At 35.7% G+C, this 17,806-nt stretch overlaps 1 protein-coding gene across 15 annotated transcripts in view; it reads right to left on the bottom strand.

Annotated features, from left to right (window-relative positions):
* NBEAL1 (neurobeachin like 1) overlaps positions 1-17,806 on the bottom strand; it is a 210,354-nt gene that overhangs the window by 1,062 nt on the left and 191,486 nt on the right. For 12 of the 15 annotated variants that reach the window (XM_063791572.1, XM_063791576.1, XM_009444029.5 and 9 more), the window contains 4 exons: positions 16,498-16,614; positions 15,929-16,090; positions 14,136-14,284; positions 11,361-11,735 (listed from right to left, as the gene is read on the bottom strand). In XM_063791572.1, coding sequence (XP_063647642.1) covers positions 11,459-11,735; positions 14,136-14,284; positions 15,929-16,090; positions 16,498-16,614 — 705 coding nt within the window. In that variant the 3' untranslated portion in view covers positions 11,361-11,458. Of the gene's footprint in view, positions 1-51; positions 8,004-11,360; positions 11,736-14,135; positions 14,285-15,928; positions 16,091-16,497; positions 16,615-17,806 lie in introns of those variants that run through there. The other 3 variants (XM_009444030.5, XM_525997.8, XM_054680089.2) reach the window with 2 other exon arrangements.

The following is a 17,806-nucleotide window of genomic DNA, read 5'->3' as shown; positions in this document are numbered from 1 at the left end:
GTTCTAATCAGACTCTATGAACTGAGAATTACAAATCAACTGAAGAAAGTAACATCACTTTTTTTATTTGATTCAAACCCATTTTCATATACAAAGCTAATTTATTATGTACAAAATAAATGGACATTCTTAAAAAGTATTAGAATACAAATTTCCAAGGGCCTAAAATGAGTGCAAAATTTTCAATTATCTTTAATCATGCTATACAGAAACAAATCAAGTATTAGCTCATATACACACAATGAATTTTTTAAAAATAGCACTTAATGTAATAAAACAAAACATACATCTTATATATTTAATTTTAAAAGGATGAGGAAGGAAAGAATGTATTGCACCAAACTAACAGTAACTTAACTACAATGAGAATAATCAAAATTATTTATACATCTTTATTAAAAATTGCTCAACTTTAAAATGTTTTTTGGGGGCATACAAATATCCACTGAGTCACAGTTTGCACAGTCAATAATTAGATATAAATAAGGCATAATATTTTCTTTTTCATGGTCAATTCCAGTAGAATAAGTGAGAAGGAACATTTTAAGATAAATACACAACTTTCTGAATTCCTTCAATATTTAAGTAGCAGCACAATTTCCAAGTACTTTTAAAAAACAAGTCATTCTGAATTTTTAGTTATTACGCTCTGAATTGACTATGTGCATATACATGCATTCAAGTCACTGTCACTCTCTATAACACTGAAATGCTATTGGAGTCCCAGAAAAACTGACAAAAGAGATGAATTAAATATGTTTCATATTTTTATGCCTCAGTAGATTCATTTTTATAGCAATGAATCTGAGAGAAATGGCTATCTAGCCAGATATGATTACTTTTTGCTATATTTTTTGCTCCAAGTCTATAAAAGCAAACAATTGGAGGAATGAAAGCCATATCTGTTAAGAGTTTCTAAATGGAACCAACCAGCCACATAGTTTTCTAAGAAGTTTTCTTATATAAAGTTACTTATAAAATAAGCAGTTTGCCACAAAAAAAGTTTGGTGATGTTCATCAATCACAGTCTTTGAGAGCAGCAAAAAGCAGAATAGGAAAAAAACAGTTTAAAATATAAAAGGTCTTTAATAGTAAGATCTACTATAACATGCCATAGTTTTGGAAGAAAAATAGACATTATTATCATTAAATTGCTAAAAAGTCATCTAAGAAAATCAAAATTCCAAAATTCCAAAAGAATTATTCTTTCCAAAGGAAAAAATAAAGTTATCCTCTTTAATCCCTACATACAAAACAGACGCTGACAGTTTTTCAATTAAGTCTGACTACTGATATCCTACCAGAACCACTTCTTAAAGTGTTTAGTGATTAATATAACTTTCACATTCTGAAGAGTAAAACAATTATGTCGTATACAGACAAGTATCTTTTTCCTTCAAAATAAAGAGAAGCATTTATGAATTTGTAGGTTCATCCCATTAAATTGTAAAACATGTTGCTTAGTGTCAGAATATGTTACCAAAAGAAGACAACCCAAAATAGCATTTTAATGTTGACTAGTACACTGATTACCACAGAATTGCTAGTTTTAATACATCTTAAGTTGAAATATTACCAAAATAAAAATTTTAAAGGTCCAATTGGAATAGGACTTCTTTTAAAAAGTAGTTGAATTGATAAATTTTTAAAAATCCCACCTAAATCCTAATTTTTCTTCATCTTACATTACAATGCTACATTGTAACAGCATTACAAGCCGCTAATCACTCTGTACACTGAAAAATAATTATAAATTAATTTAAATAATGAGACAGCCATTACATAAGTGGAAACACAGACACACATATACCCCTCCACTAACAGTCAAGTTTGAAAAATGAATGGGTAATTTTTTAAATGACAAAATTGTGTTATTACTATTATTGTTATATTTGCAAAATATGTTTCCAAGGAAACATGAAAACCGTACCATGAAAAACAAATATTGAATTAGTAGCTTTCTATTTGTTCTTTTCCTTCTGAATTTTCAGTTCATAAGATTATGGGCATTAAGACAAAGGTAAATATTGTTGAATGTGCCCTTTAACTTATCACTAAAGCCACTGGCTTTACAGGTCCAAATCCTGCAATGTGTTTAGAAATCACTCACGTGTGACAAAGGTCAATGAGATAATCACCAAACGAAGGAGATGTGTCTGATGAATTACTATAATCAAATAAGTATCTGATAATACAGCCACTATTAAATGAGATTTTTATACAGAAGAAAATCACGTAACTCCTATACTCTAGGATGGCCTTACATTTCTTAACACAGAAAACTGAATTATTTCCTATTTGGAATTAAACATCTTAAATGTTAATGCGTTCTTCTCTGTTATACCTATAAAAAATTAAAGATTATTTCCATACAGAGGCTGTACCTGCAAAAGTCATTGGAAGTAGTAGATAATTTACCCAATGCTTTTTAATTAGGAAAATTCTATTGATTACAAGCTTCAAGGCTCTAAGAGATCTACTTTTATGTTTTAACTTTAGCATGTTAGTCATGTTTTTTTCTTCTTTAAAATGTTGCCTAATTCAAGTTTGCAAAACGTTCACTGAAAGTCACCAGGAACTAATATTAGCAAACAGATGTACTTTTCTGGAGGCAAATATTAGTTATAATTTTCAAATGTGAACAGTCTAAAGAGAGTTCATGATAAAAATAATTCAACTGAAAGGAGATTTTGTTATTTTTGTGGCAGGCAAAACAAAGATAATAAAGCCATTCCAAGCAAATTTTAGACAAAATGTCCCTCAGGATAATGATTAAGCCTATTTTCAAATAAGTCTGAATACTGGATCTGGCATATAAAGATAAATGGACAAATTTCTATACAGAAAAATTTTTAGGATATAACATAATAGTCCTCAGACATAATTTTTTAATACCAAGAATATCAAGCAAAGAGATTCATGAAGTCCAAAGCAGTGCCTACATATCTGTATATTTATAAACTCCACAGAGAAGTCTGATCTGCAATATCCATTAAGAACCACTGGCCTAGAAACTGCTAGATTTAAATTTAAAAAAATGTATTTTTGGAGACAGGGTCTAACTCTGCCACCTAGGCTGAAGTGCAGTGGTGCAATCACAGCTTACTGCAGCCTTGATCTCTAGGCTCAAGCAAACCCCTTGCCTCAGCCTCCCGAGCAGCTAGGACTACAGGCGCTTGCCAGCACACAAGGCTAATTTTTTAATGTCCTGTAGAGGTGGAGCCCACTATGCTGCCCAGGCTGGTCTTGAGCTCCTAGGCTCAAGTGATCCTCCTGCCTCAGCCTCCTAAAGTGCTGAGATTATAGGCATGAGCCACCATGCTTGGCCTAGATTTAAACTAAAGAAGGCAGGCTGTGGTCCACATTTTAAATCATATTAAAATGATGACTGATAACACTATATTGTTGCTTAAGGTCATCAAGAAAAATACCACATGACTCTGATAAATACAGGAAAACTCTATAGAACAATGCTCTGGATGGAGTCAAGTTTAAAACAAATAATATGTTGAGCATATACAATATACGAATTCAGCAAAAAGAATATTGAGAATGGATTTTGTTAAAGAGTGATGAAAATGTTTAAGATTGCTCACTTATTGGGGAGAAACAGTTTCAGCTGATGAGAGGAACAATGCGTAGGATAAGCCATGAGTATGGCTGATGATGCAAACAAACAAACAAAAAGGAAACAAACAAACATGTTTCATTTCTTATATCCCAGTCAAAAACTGTATCCTAAAGATAGGTTCAAGAACCTGTTTCCAGAAGACAGGTTTAAATATACATATTTGAAAAGACCAATCTTCACACACATAACCCCAACAGACACCCATATTACATATATTATTTAATAATATAATATTTATATTTAATATAGTCCTAGGACTTGCATCTTTTCAGTGGAAAGGTGGTAAAGATAATGCTACTCATTTTATAAATATATAAAAGGAGCTAACTTCCTTAAGTTCAATTACAAGATTTCCTCAGTGGTCTCTTTAGTAGTAACAATATAAAATATACATAAAGGCAAAGGTCATATCTCTATCATCATTAAATAAAAATCTGGTATCCAAGTTAACAGTTTCCCCTGACCACTCCTTTTCACACAAAATATAAAATGTCTTAGTTGAAATGACAGTTGAAAATGACATTTCAACTGTCAAATCTGAATTCTAATTCTGAGAGCCCACTTATTCTTTTCAGAAGCATAAACTTGATTTTCAATACAAGTACTCTGAAGGATAATTTTAATATGCCCTAAATAGAGAAAAAAAAGAAACCTCATTGGTGTTCCTTGCCAATGACAGAATGAACACTTGGTATTTTTTCTTCTACAAAAGGATGCACTGCACTGTGACCTAAAAAAAGTTAACAGATTTTAATTTTGTTATTAACTTAATAACAGATGTGAGCTTCACAGGCTAAAAAGAAAGACTAAACCAACTTGTCAAACTTCATTTTTATATACTTTCCTGATTTTTATGCCCTGATCTATTTTTCCTTCTCTCTTACAATTTTATCTGAGTAATGCCAGAATACTGATTGCAAACAGTTGTAAAAAAATTTTATAAAGGTTCTTTATTCTCTAAGCGTGCACAGCTATTACATGTTTTAGTACTTGATCTCATTTTCCAAAAGTAAAATAATTATCTTGGTATAAATCTCTTCCTATCACCAGGATGCTGAGATTTTTATTTTTGTCATCACCAGTATCAAGAAACAAAAGCATACAAAAAGTTTTGCAAAGATAACAGACTTTTTTTTTTTTTTGAGATGGTGTCTTGCCCTGTTCCCCAGGCTGGAGTGCAGTGGTGCGATTTTGGCTCACTGCAACCTCTGTCTCCTGGGTTCAAGCGATTCTCCTGCCTCAGCCTCCTGAGTAGCTGGGACTACAGGCACCTGCCACCATGCCCAGCAAATTTTTGTATTTTTAGTAGAGACAGGGTTTTCACCATGTTGGCCAGGCTGGTCTCGAACTCCTGACCTTGTGATCCGCCCACCTCGGCCTCCCAAAGTGCTGGGATTATAGGCATGAGCCACCACAATTGGCCAGATAACAGACTTTGTAAGAGCCAACTTGAGATACTATATTCACCAACTGAAATGTCCACCTGTTATTTCATTCCAATGATACTGTTCATTTCTCCCATTATATAATATATAACTAATTTCTATGGGTAACATCTAAATATACCAGAATCCTCAAAAGTACTTCTTTCCAATTATTTTATCTAGTGATTTTTAATTCAGTAGGCTATACTCTTTAAATGAGTAATATATTATTCGCTAATAGTTGTTTGCTTCTTTTAATAGATAAAATTTAAGTTCCATTCTCTAGACTGTTGCTAGTATTCTCAAAGATTTTTCTCTAAATTCCATATTTTTTTTTCTTTTCTTTGAGACAAAGTCTCACTCTGTTGCCCAAGCTGGAGTGCAGTAGCATGATCTCGGGTCACTGCAACCTCCACCTCCCGGGTTTAAGTGATTCTCCTGCGCTGCTCAGCCTCTCAAGTAGCTGGGACTACAGGCATGTGCCACCATGCCTGGCTAATTTTTGTATTTTTAGTAGAGAAAGGGTTTCACTGTGTTGGCCAGGCTGGTCTTGAACTCCTGACCTTGTGATTCGCCTGCCTCAGCCTCCCAAAGTGCTGGGATTACAGGCATGAGCCACCACACCCGGCCCACATTTTTGGTTTTTACTTTTTGGAAAAAGCAATATAAGAAATAATTCCACTACCTTGTACATCTAGTATTAGTCCAGGTAGGATATCTATTTTATTGTGAACAAAACTTATTTGTACTATAAAGTAAAAACTGCTTATTTCTTCCATCTAAAAAGCAGCATAGTAAAACATCATAAACTTAGGCATTTTTTCTAATTATCTAAGTTTTAGAAAACTTATAAGCATCCAAAATAATTTTCAAATCTAGTATTAAGTAACCTTAAAAATAAAGAAGGCATTTTTACATCAAAATCTCTGGATAAGTAACAAAATAAAACTTAGTAGGTTTTGATTTAGAAAAAGTTTCTAAAAAAATCAGTATTTTAAAAACTAAAAATCAATCATGTTAGTTCTGCCGACTTGAAATCTCCTAAAAAACTGTAAGATAAAAAAAAAGATAGCCACGGTGGCACCACGGGTGAAGCACTGGATTGAAACCTCCCATCACCCCAAAAAAGAATAAAATAAATGAATAGATGCCAGTCTCAGTTATGCATCATAATTATTGCTACTGAACTTATTTTGAGACTTTTTTCAATACAAATTCCTGAAGTCTTAAGAAAAGACACCTTGACATTTAAATATGTTCTATTTTACAATTGTTGTACCAGTTTATTTCAGAGTTATTTACCTAAAACATAGCTATTTTTTCCTTAATAAAACAGGATTTTTACTTATTGGAAAGAAAATTCTTCTATAGCTTTTTATTAGCCCTGACTCACATCAAATCAAATCTATTCAAAAGTTTCCCTAAACAGAATCCTTTATTTCTTAAAATTTTTTTACTCACTCAAAAGATTATAAAGAAAAGGGCACTGGATACTGTGGTCAACAGGAAAGCGAAATTGCAAAAGAAAAATTTCTCTAAGATTCAACTGAGAAGACAATTGGATTTAAGGACATCTATGATTTGTGGAACAAAAAAGAATACTATTACTGGTCACAGATCCCTTTAAAGAAAGCCATGTAACCATTCCTTCCTGAAAATGCATTTAACATACAAAATCTCTGCACAATTTCAGAGGGATTCACAAGTTCTCCCAAACACATGAAATCTCAGATTAATAACACTGGTAGTTGTAAAAGCTCTCTGACCTAACTCAAAAGATAATCTTACAAAAAATCTAAGTTTAACAATGTCTTTGAATTCCAAATTAAATAAATCAGACTTTTACTTTAAGATCTTAATAATCAACCACAACATTTAATACTATATAATAAAATTAGCTATAATCCTAAAACATGAAATAGAAATTTTTAAATTACTATATATAAATGATTATTTTAAGTTATACATATCTTTTCAATTCATTCATCAATCACACAGATATCCTAAGTAAAAATTCAACATATTTGGGTATTACTAACTCTTAATTATTAGAGTAAAACAGTATTTGCTTAGTGAAGAAAGAGTCAAGAAATTCTGAACTTTGCAAATGCAAATTGTGCTGCAAATGCTACTTAAAAGGCCCAACTGTCAAAATCACAATTAGCACTTTTGCTTAATTATATTATTAAGGAAATACAACTGTAAAATGTATCTCTAGTTCCACTTTTTTCTACTCAATTTTTATTATTTAAGGACAGTAATAGATTTCAGTAACTTCTCATTAGAAACACGCTAAGTAGTAATAGAATTAGCTAATGTACCAGTTTCAATATTCTTATTTTATTCTTACCATGCAAACCTGTAACTTTCACTGAGTTTTGAAAATCCAAGTGTGCAACAGATACCTTTAAAATATTATCCCCAATCAGGAGTTCCATAAATAAATTGATATATTTTCATTACAGTGGTCAGTAAATAGGAAAATGATTACTTAAGAATGTATTTAAAGCCATCTCTCTCAACTGTCCCATTATCTGTACTCTTTTATTAGAAAAATCTTAAATTTTATCCTTTGGAATAATAAGAAAATTGAACCTAATGTTCTCATTAAAAATGGATACAATGACCTTTAGGAATGGGCCACAAAATCAAATCAAATGTATTTTCTCAAATACATCTTAGTATAGACCAAGAATTAGTTTATATACCACAGCAAATTGTGGTTATCTGTAAATGATTTTCAGGGATAAAAGCCTTGCAACATTGCAGAGAGTTGAGAGATGTGGTTAAAGTGACAAAGCAATAAATCAGGTTTCAGTAATCATAACAGAAAATGGAAATAACAATCACTTGGAATCTTGAGTATTATATTCAGTTTCTCCAGCTGAAATCTGGCTGAGCCGCTTGCTCGATCCCCAAAATTTTCGAGAAAGCTGACCTGAACGCATCTGTGTAAAGTAATCCAAAGAAATGAAGAATAAGTATTAAGAAAAAATAAAAAAAAGATATGTAAGACACTGATTTTGCAGAGTGAAAAGAAACAAATTGTTAGCAGAATTATTAACACTTTAAAGGTTATCAATAATAGAGAAAGACGGCCAGTTGTGGTGACTCATGCCTGTAATCCCAGCACTTTGGTAGGCCGAGGCAGGTAGATCACTTGAGGCCAGGAGTTTGAGACCAGCCTGGCCAAAATGGCAAACTTCTGTCTCTACTGAAGATACAAAAATTAGCCCAACATGGTGGCGCACGCCTGTAATCCCAGCCACTTGGGAGGCTGAGGCATGAGAATTGCTTGAACCTGAGAGGCAGAGGTTGCAGTAAGCCAAGATCGTGCCACTGTACTCCAGCCTGGGCATCATAGTGAAACTCTCTCTCTCTCATACACACACATATACACACATAATAATAACAATAATAATAATGAAAGACTTTTACACTTATTTTGTCTTTGAGAAAGCTCTAATGTCAGTGTGTACATTTAAACAATTAATGGCCTAGTTATGTCAAAGTTACCAGATTCCTTTATTTTATAAATTATCAAAAATATGTATTACTTCATCAAAATAAGCTTCTCAAAACTATTCTTTTTTAAAATTTTTAATTAATTTTTTATTTGTTTGTAGAGATGAGATCTCACTATATTGCCCAGGCTGGTGAAGTCCTGGGCTCAAGCAATCCTCCCACCTCAGCCTCCCAAAGTGCTGGGATTACAGGTGTGAGCCAACACACCTGGCTCAAAATTATTCTTAATTTTGCTAACAAGACATACAGGTTTGGAGATTTTCTTTTCTAGAATTTGCAGTACTGTTAATGCCAATCATAAGGATAAGAAGAAAGTAAAATAAAGTTTTGATGAAAAGAAAGTAATTTTAAAATATTTTAAGACTTTCAAAAATAATATTTAACAACAGAATGATAAAAAGTAATGTAGAAAACAAGGAGAGCATAAGCCCCTTGAAGGCAGGAATTGCATTTTGTTCACCATTAAATTTGCATCACCTACCATCCTTCCCAGTGTATAATAAATATTAACCAAATAGTAATTAAATCAGTGAATGAATAAATGTCTTTTAAAAGTGTTTATACATCCAGGTGGGGCAAAAATCCCCTATGGTTTGTTGCAATTACTTTCTCAAGTGCAACCTACTTTTTAATGGTGATTCCACCTTTTTTTTTTTTTTTTTGAGACAGGGTTTCACTCTGTTGCCCACACTGTAGTGCAGTGGTGCAACCTCAGCTCACTGCAACCTCTGCCTCCTGGGCTCAGGCAATCCTCCCACCTTAGCCTCCTAAGTAGCTGAGACTACAGGAACATACCATCATGCTTAGCTAATTTTTGTATTTTTAGTAGAGACAGGGTTTCGACATGTTGCCCAGGCTGGTCTCAAACTCCTGGCCTCAAGTACTCCACCCACCTCAGCCTCCCAAAGTGCTGAGATTACAGGAGTGAGTCACCATGCCCAGCTTGCCACCTTTTTTAATGGTCACTTTTCTTTTTTTTTTTTTGAGATGGAGTCTCGCTCTGTTGCCAGGCTGGAAGTGCAGTAGCACGATCTCGGTTCACTGCAACCTGCGCCTCCTGGGTTCAAGCGATTCTCCTGCCTCAGCCTCCCAAGTAGCTGGGACTACAGGCATGCGCCACCACACCCAGCTAATTTGTTGTTCTTGTTGTTGTTGTTGTTGTTTGAGATGGAGTCTTGGTCTGTCACCAGACTGGAGTGCAGTGGCACAATCTCGGCTCACTGCAACCTCCACCTTCCTGGTTCAAGCAATTCTCCTGCCTCAGCCTCCACCTCCAGAGTAGCTGGGACTACAGGCACGTGCCACCAGGCCCAGCTAATTTTTTTTTGTATTTTTAGTAGAGACGAGGTTTCACCATGTTGGCCAGGACGGTCTTGATCTCTTGACCTCATGATCTGCCCACCTCAGCCTCCCAAAGTGCTGGGACTACAGGTGTGAGCCACTGCACCTGGCCCACACCCGGCTAATTTTTGTATTTTTAGTAGAGACGGGGTTTCACCATGTTGGCTGAGATGGTCTGGATGTCTTGACCTCGTGATCCGCCCGCCTTGGCCTTCCAAAGTGCTGGGATTACAGGTGTGAGCCACCGCACCCGGCCTAATGGTTGCTTTTCCAGGGTATATTTATTGGAGTGATAAAAGATAAGCCTCATACAAAGTACTAGTGGCTTTGGCATGCTTGTTTTGCCAAATACATTTGCAGATGTATTTTCCGAAGCACTACTACCTTACCATCTGATTTTTACATATGATTTTCACTCTAATAGAATAATATATAAACTGGTACATGATTAAAAAATACATATTAATCAAGATTTTGATGTTTTAGATAAAAATAGATCTTGAAATAGAAATATCTTTTTGTAACTAAATATGGATCTAGTTCATATTCTAAACTGTAGTACAGAGTCTTGCTCTGTCACCCAGGCTGGAGCGCAGCAGCACGATATCCGCTCACTGCAACCTCCAATTCCCAGGTTCAAGTGATTCTTTTGCCTCAGCCTCCCGAGTAGCTGGGATTACTGGCATATGCCACCACACCCGGCTAATTTTTGTATTTTTAGTAGAGATGGGGTTTCACCACGTTGGCCAGGCTGGTCTCGAACTCCTGACCTCAAGTGATCCGCTCGTCTCGGTCCCCCAAAGTGCAGGGATTACAGGCGTGAGCCACCATGCCCAGCCATAATAACATTAATTTAATGACACTTTTTTTTTGGTAAAATAATATGCTGAAAAAAAGCATAAGGACTAAAGAAATTTCAAATATTTATAAAACAGGTTTTTACGATCTTTAACAGGTTATTATAGCCACTGACTGTGTGACGGTAATTTCTTCCCTTGAAATAACCCCGACAGATCCCATATTGTTAGATTTCTCAGAAAATACCAACAGTGACTTAAAAAAATTTATAATGCTTAATTTAACTATGTAATAACACAAATTATTTGGAAGAATCAGTAAGTTACTGGAGTATAACTACAAAGTTTTCCTAAGAGTGAGAGTTAGATTTATGATATCTGAATATTCAATAATTGATAAATCATTAGCAAGTAAATTTAACTATAGGAAACTCGCTGAGAATAAGCACACTAAATGGGGATATTTGTAGTTACAAATAAAAAATGATGCTTTTACAAAAGAACAACTGACAAATAGTTATGATGAGTATTTGTTAAAACTAAAGTAGTTTTATTGTTTGAGCCTATATTTTATTCTTTTGCAAAGGCTCTTATGTATTGAAAATCTAAGTTGTGGTCTTGAATCTAGATTTGGAAGAAATGAACTTTCTTATTCCTATAGAGTGGTAGATAGAATTGCCAAAGGTGGGCTTTCAATAATAACATAAACATGATTCTTGAATAATAGCTTTATCCTGTTTTTATTTACTGCCTTTTGAAAAATCAAATTTGGCTTTTAATTTGTTTATCCCTAATGGTGACTTCTCAATCAGTTGGAATGAAGGAGAACCAAAGTAATCCCCAACAGCATGAGAAATGAAATTACTGATGCTAGGTTTTACCTCAGCAGGCTTGCCAACACCCACTACAATCAATTTGCCATCTTCTAAACCTACAAGAATATGGCTGTATTCTTTGGTGACACAAACACAATGGATAGGCAGTCGCATGGCTAATGGGTTGATGCTGAGATTCAAGCTAGAAAAGAAATAAAAAATACAGACATAATTACACAGATTTATAATGAATTCACAGAATTTTATATCTGGAAAATAAATTAATGCTCATCTAGTTCTGCATTCTAATTTTACAGATGTGGGAACTTGTGTCCAGAAAGTCTAAGTGACTCCACACAAGGGCCTGTATTTACAGCATTAGTTAAGATACTTGATAAATAGATTTTTTCTCTATTTTTGACATCTATTTTTCTTCTAACCATATATAATCAAATAAAGCAACCATGAAGCTAAAATATAAGAATTTTGACTTCCTAGAGAATCTTACTCTTTTTTCAATTTTCCAACCCATTCTATTACTTCAGTTTTTACATCTTATTATTACATTCATCATTTATCTAAGGTAAATAGTCTTTACGTTCCCTTTAGAGAGATTAGAGGGAAGGTGAGAGACAAAGTAAGGAACACAACAGTTAGATAGGATTCTATATGGATACTAACTAGATTTTTATCCTTAGTGTTCTTCCTAAAACAGATAGAAATAAAGTTCCTATACTAGTCACCGTTCTCTGAGCCTCTGACTCTCAGTGGGCATTTGTTCTAGTCTTGCTCTGATCTTATCCCTGAAATGCAGCACAGTACACACCATGTTCATTGCTGTTCCTACGTCTTTGTGCTTTATTTCCTCACATATTGCCTACCTCCATCTCCAAAAGAAGGCCCTCCCTGTCTTTTCATGTCCATTTAATTCCTACTAATCCTTCATCAAGACTCCTCTGACTACTCAGATCCGTGCTAATCCTTAATGTCTTTAAAACTCATCTTGCACATGTAACTGGGATCATATAATTTAGCTCTTAAACTGTTCACAACAGTACACAAATATTGATATTTCCCCAACTAGTCTTTTTTTTTTTTTTTGAGATGGAGTCTCGCTCTGTCACCCAGGCTGGAGTGCAGTGGTGCGATCTCAGTCACTGCAACCTCTGCCTCTTGAGTTCAAGTGATTCTCCTGCCTCAGGCTCCTGAGTATCTGGGGACTACAGGTGGCCGCCACCACACCCGGCTAATTTTTGTACTTTTAGTAGAGATGGGGTTTCACTATGTTGGCCAGGCTGGTCTTGAACCCCTGACCTCAAATGATCCAGCTACCTCAGCCTCCCAAAGTGCTGGGATTACAGGTGTGAGCCACCACACCCAGCTTCCAACTAGTCTTAAACCCCTTAAAAACCATTATTATGAGTAAGCATCACAGTATTGAGCACCTAGGCCCTCTCATTACATGCTTTTTGCCTTGTTGATTCATAAGTGAGTGGTGGGTAAGAAGCCCAGAAATCTCGGGCCAGGTGCAGTGGCTCATGCCTGTAATCTCAGCACTTTGGGAAGGCTGAGGTGGGTGGATCACTTGAGGTCAGGAATTTGAGACCAGCCTGGACAACATGGTGGAACCTCGTCTCTACTAAAAATACAAAAATTAGCTGGGCACGATGCACGCACCTATATTCCCAGCTAACGTGGAGGCTGAGGCAGGAGAATCGCTTGAACCTGGAGGCAGAGGCTGCAGTGAGCCAATATCATGCCACTGCACTCCAGCCTGGGTGACAGAGCAAGACTAGGTCTCAAAAAAGAAAACAAAACAAAAACACGTATCCACTACTCCAGTATCTCTCTCCTTCACTAGATTAAATGACAACAGATCCCCATAACAATTTTATACACACACATGCTTAAATATGTTAAATATACTCTACTTTATTTTACCACAGTTAAGAAAAACTTTACAAAAATTCAAACCATCATTTGGACAAATTTCCAAATCCATAATACAGACTTGGTACTATGAACATTTTTTTCTAGCTCTACATATTTAAAACATTTCTTTTGAGACAGGGTCTTGCTGTGTTGTCCAGGCTAGAGTGCAGTGGTATGATCATAGCTTACTGTAGCCTTGACCTGGGCTCAAGCAATCCTCCCACCTCAGCCTCCCAAGTAGCTGGGAACACAGGAACATGCTACCATGCTCAGCTAATTTTTAAAGTTTTTATTTTTAGTAGAGATGAGGTCTTGCTATGTGCCCAGGTTGGTCTTAAACTCCTGGGCTCAAGCATTCCTCCCTCTTTGACCTCCCAAAGTGCTGGGATTACAGGCAGGAGCCACTATGTCCAGCCTAAAAAATTTTTTAATTGCGGTAAAATATATATAATGTAAAATTTTCTACATATTAAAAAATGTATATATATATATTTCCTTTATGAATCTAGGAATACTTTAGCTCCTCCAATTTTTTATACTTGCTAAAAGAGAAACTTTTATAATCAATGATAAACCAAAAGATTAAAAATCTTAGATTCCTGATTTTCACTCTAGACTAGAAGTACTGCCCCTTTTCTTAAGTGATACTTCATTAGTTTTTATTACTTACCTGTGGAGATCTCTTACAGACAGGAATCCTTGTATGCTGCCTGTGACAATGTGTTCTCCGATTATACATATATCTGATACTTGTTCCTTCAGGATTTGAGACCCTAGATACTTGCCATTTATAGAAAACAGATGTAATGCATTCTTATCCTGAAAAGAATTAAGGAAAATTCAACAATTTCAAATAAAAACTGAGTTTTTATATTACTAGTTAAAACTCTGACTATAACAGAATAATTATTTGGCTTAACATTTTAGGATAAAAATATGGCTATATTTAAAGACCAAGTGTGTAGACAATATTATTAAAGTGATTTCAAATCAGATTGCCAAGTAAATATTAAACGAGAAATCTCACTCTCTCCAAAGAAGAATTAAAATCTCATTCAGCCCTCCCTAAAACTCTACATTCTTAAAACAAAAGAAAAAAATTCTTTTTCTTTTGAGATGGAGCCTCGTTCTGTCACCCAGGCTGGAGTGCAGTGGCACAATCTTGGCTCACTGCAAGCTCTGCCTCCCAGGTTCACACCATTCTCCTGCCTCAGCCTCCCAAGTAGCTGGGACTACAGGTGCCCAACACCACGCCCAGCTAATCTTTTTTTGCATTTTTAGTAGAGACGGGGTTTCACTGTGTTAGTTAGGATGGTCTCGATCTCCTGACCTTGTGATCCGCCCACCTCGGCCTCCCAAAGTGCTGGCATTACAGGCGTGAGCCACTGCGCCCGGACTTTTTTTTTTTTTGAGGCCATGTCTCGCTCTATTGTCCAGGCTGGAGTGCAGTGGCATAATCTTGGCTCACTGCAACGTCTGCCTCCTGGGTTCAAGCAATTCTCCTGTCTCAGCCTCCCTAGTAGCTGGGACTACAGGCATGCACCACCATGCCTGGCTAATTTTTGTATTTTTAGTAGAGATGGGGTTTCACCATGTTGGCCAGGCTGGTCTGGAACTCCTGACCTCAGGTGATCCACCCACCTCAGCCTCCCAAAGTGCTGGGATTACAGGTGTGAGCCACCACTCGCGGCCCCCCAAAACTCTTAATATTGAAAAAGCTTAGGCTGGGCATGGTGGCTCATGTCTGTAATCCCAGTGCTTTGGGAGTCCAAAGCAGGAGGATCGCTTGAGCCCAGGGGTTTGAGACCAGCCTAGGCAACGTAGGGAGACCTCGTCTCTAACAAAAATTAAAAAAAACTAGCCAGGTGTGGTGGCACATGCCAGTAGTCCCAGCTACTGAGGGGGCTGAGGCAGAAGTATCACATAAGCCTAGGAGTTTGAGGCCAAAGTGAGCTATAATTGTATCACTGATTGCGCCACTGCACTCCTGCTTGGACAACAGAGTGAGACTCTGTCTCAAAAAAAAAAAAAAAATAAACACACACACACACACACACACACACACATATATTAATTAAATAAATAAATAGTGATGTCACTGACAGGAAACAAACATAAAATTGAGGGCTTGTTTATTTATACCCTGCCTTATGCAAAAGGAATTTCAGTTGGCTATCATTTCCAGTTTCCACTTAAGCTTAAAAAATCCTACATAATCAGAAATTATTTTGAAATCATATATTACACAAGTCAATAGAAATCTCAATAATAAAATACTAATGTGAGGCTACGATTGTGGTAGAAGTCCATCTAATGTTAAGAAACGAACAACTGAATGATGAAAGAAAAACATCATCTTTAAAATATGGTGTTCTTTCCTTCTTCAATAAACCTCATCTATAATGTGGGGAGGGAAAGATATGCTATTGGGAGTCTACCCCTATTGCATGAAAGGTCATATACCTTGAGGGTGGTCTTTTCTTCAGTGCTGGAGTAGACAACAATATGTCCTTCCCAAGATATAGCCAAATTAGGAATGGTCAGGAACAGAGAACTCTCACAAGGTGGTCGTAAAGTCCTCATGTACTGACCTTTCTGAATGGTATGTATAATCACCGTTCCATCCTACACACAGGATATATCAGAAAATGAAAAAGACAAAGGAAAAGAACAGCAAAAAAGAATAAAAGTAGAGTGGGCCAGATAAAGAAATGTGGGAAAGGAACCAAGAAAATGATTATTCCATCAAGGATACATGCACCTTAGGAAAAATTCCAACTTCGAAATTTCAAATAGTATTTTATTTCCTAGAATGTCCTCTTCCCTTAAATAATAAAACGAATAAAATCCCAAAATGGCATTCAGTGTTTTCTTTATTTTGCAAAGTCTATTCTACTTTTGCAAAGTCCTATACAAATATGGTATAACATTTCTATACTCTTATCAATTCCTCTGAAAACCTTTTTAGTTATAAGTGTTGGTAATAAATTTGTAGACAAAATAAATAGTATTTCTTAAAGGTGAAATCTTACCCTTGATCCTGACACTGCCACGTCTAGCTCAGTGCTGATGCCGACAGTCAGTACCTCATTGGTGTGTCCATAAAGAATCTGAAAAGGTTTAGATGCTAAGCCCACAGGAACACCTCCCTAATAATACAAGAGAAAAGCAAAGGTAAAGGTGGTTTCTTGTTTCCTGTTTTTCACAAGGTTTATATTGCATTTAAACCTTCTAATCACAAACTAACATTGCAACTAATTACAACCACTGAGTCTATTCATAATAGTACTCATTCTTACATTTCTACTTGGATTTCTGAATTATTCTCCATCTCAAAAACTTAACTAAGCTCAAAACCTTAACATAAATTTTTGCAATGTTGACAGTCTTGGATTAATTTTTCCAAGTATGTTATTTCCCCTTTTAATCTACAGATTTATTATTCCTTAACTTCAAATAAACTTTTTGTGTTATATTTCTGAATAACTTTATTTTTTTGAGACAGGGTCTCTCATTCTGTTGCCCAGGCTGGAGTGTGGTGGCATGAACACGGCTCACTGTAGCCTCGACCTCCTGGGCTCAAGTAATCCTCCCACCTTAAGCCTCCCTGAGTAGCTGGGACCACAGGCATGTACCACCATGCCTGGCTAATTTTTAAAATTTTTTGTAGAGATGAGGGTCTTGCCATGTTGCCCAGGCTGGTCTTGAACTCTGGGACTCAAGTAATCCTTCCGCCTCAGCCTTCCAAAGTGCTGGGATTATAGGTATTGGCCACCATGTCCGGCTGAATAATTTTTCCATTTATTGGGATCGCTGCTTCAGGGACATCAATTATCTTTATGCTGACTGTCTTTGATTTTTATAGCTATCATTCTTTCTCTAACTGCTTTAAAGTTACCTTTTTATTGGCATTCACTTTGATTACATCTTTTTTTCCAGGCCACTAATTTGATTTGCAGCCACATCAAATCTCTTTCTTGTAGTTTCTGCTTCAGGTTTATTTGTGTTTGTAATGGTATTTTTAAATATGTCTTGGCTGCAGCCCTTTGAAAAAACATTTGTGGTACACAGTAGGTATATATATTTATGGAGTATGTAATGGTACTGGTTTTAATCTCAACTTGATTCTTCTGCAACCTTCGTTTTCTTCTTATAATGCTATTTTATCATTTCATGTTTGATCTTCCATTTTATTGAACTGCCATTCTTATGTTTTCCTAATGACACAATTGTATTGCAAAAAATTGCTCTCTGAGTCATCTTCCAGAAGACTCTTTCTTCATGTCTTTAGCGTGCTTTGTCTTTAGCATACACATAGTTGTATGTTATTTGTTTTATTTG

The sequence above is a fragment of the Pan troglodytes genome, chromosome 13 (assembly GCF_028858775.2).
Source record: "Pan troglodytes isolate AG18354 chromosome 13, NHGRI_mPanTro3-v2.0_pri, whole genome shotgun sequence".
In the NCBI taxonomy this organism is placed as follows: domain Eukaryota; kingdom Metazoa; phylum Chordata; class Mammalia; order Primates; family Hominidae; genus Pan; species Pan troglodytes.
This window is presented reverse-complemented; position numbering and strand designations above follow the sequence as displayed.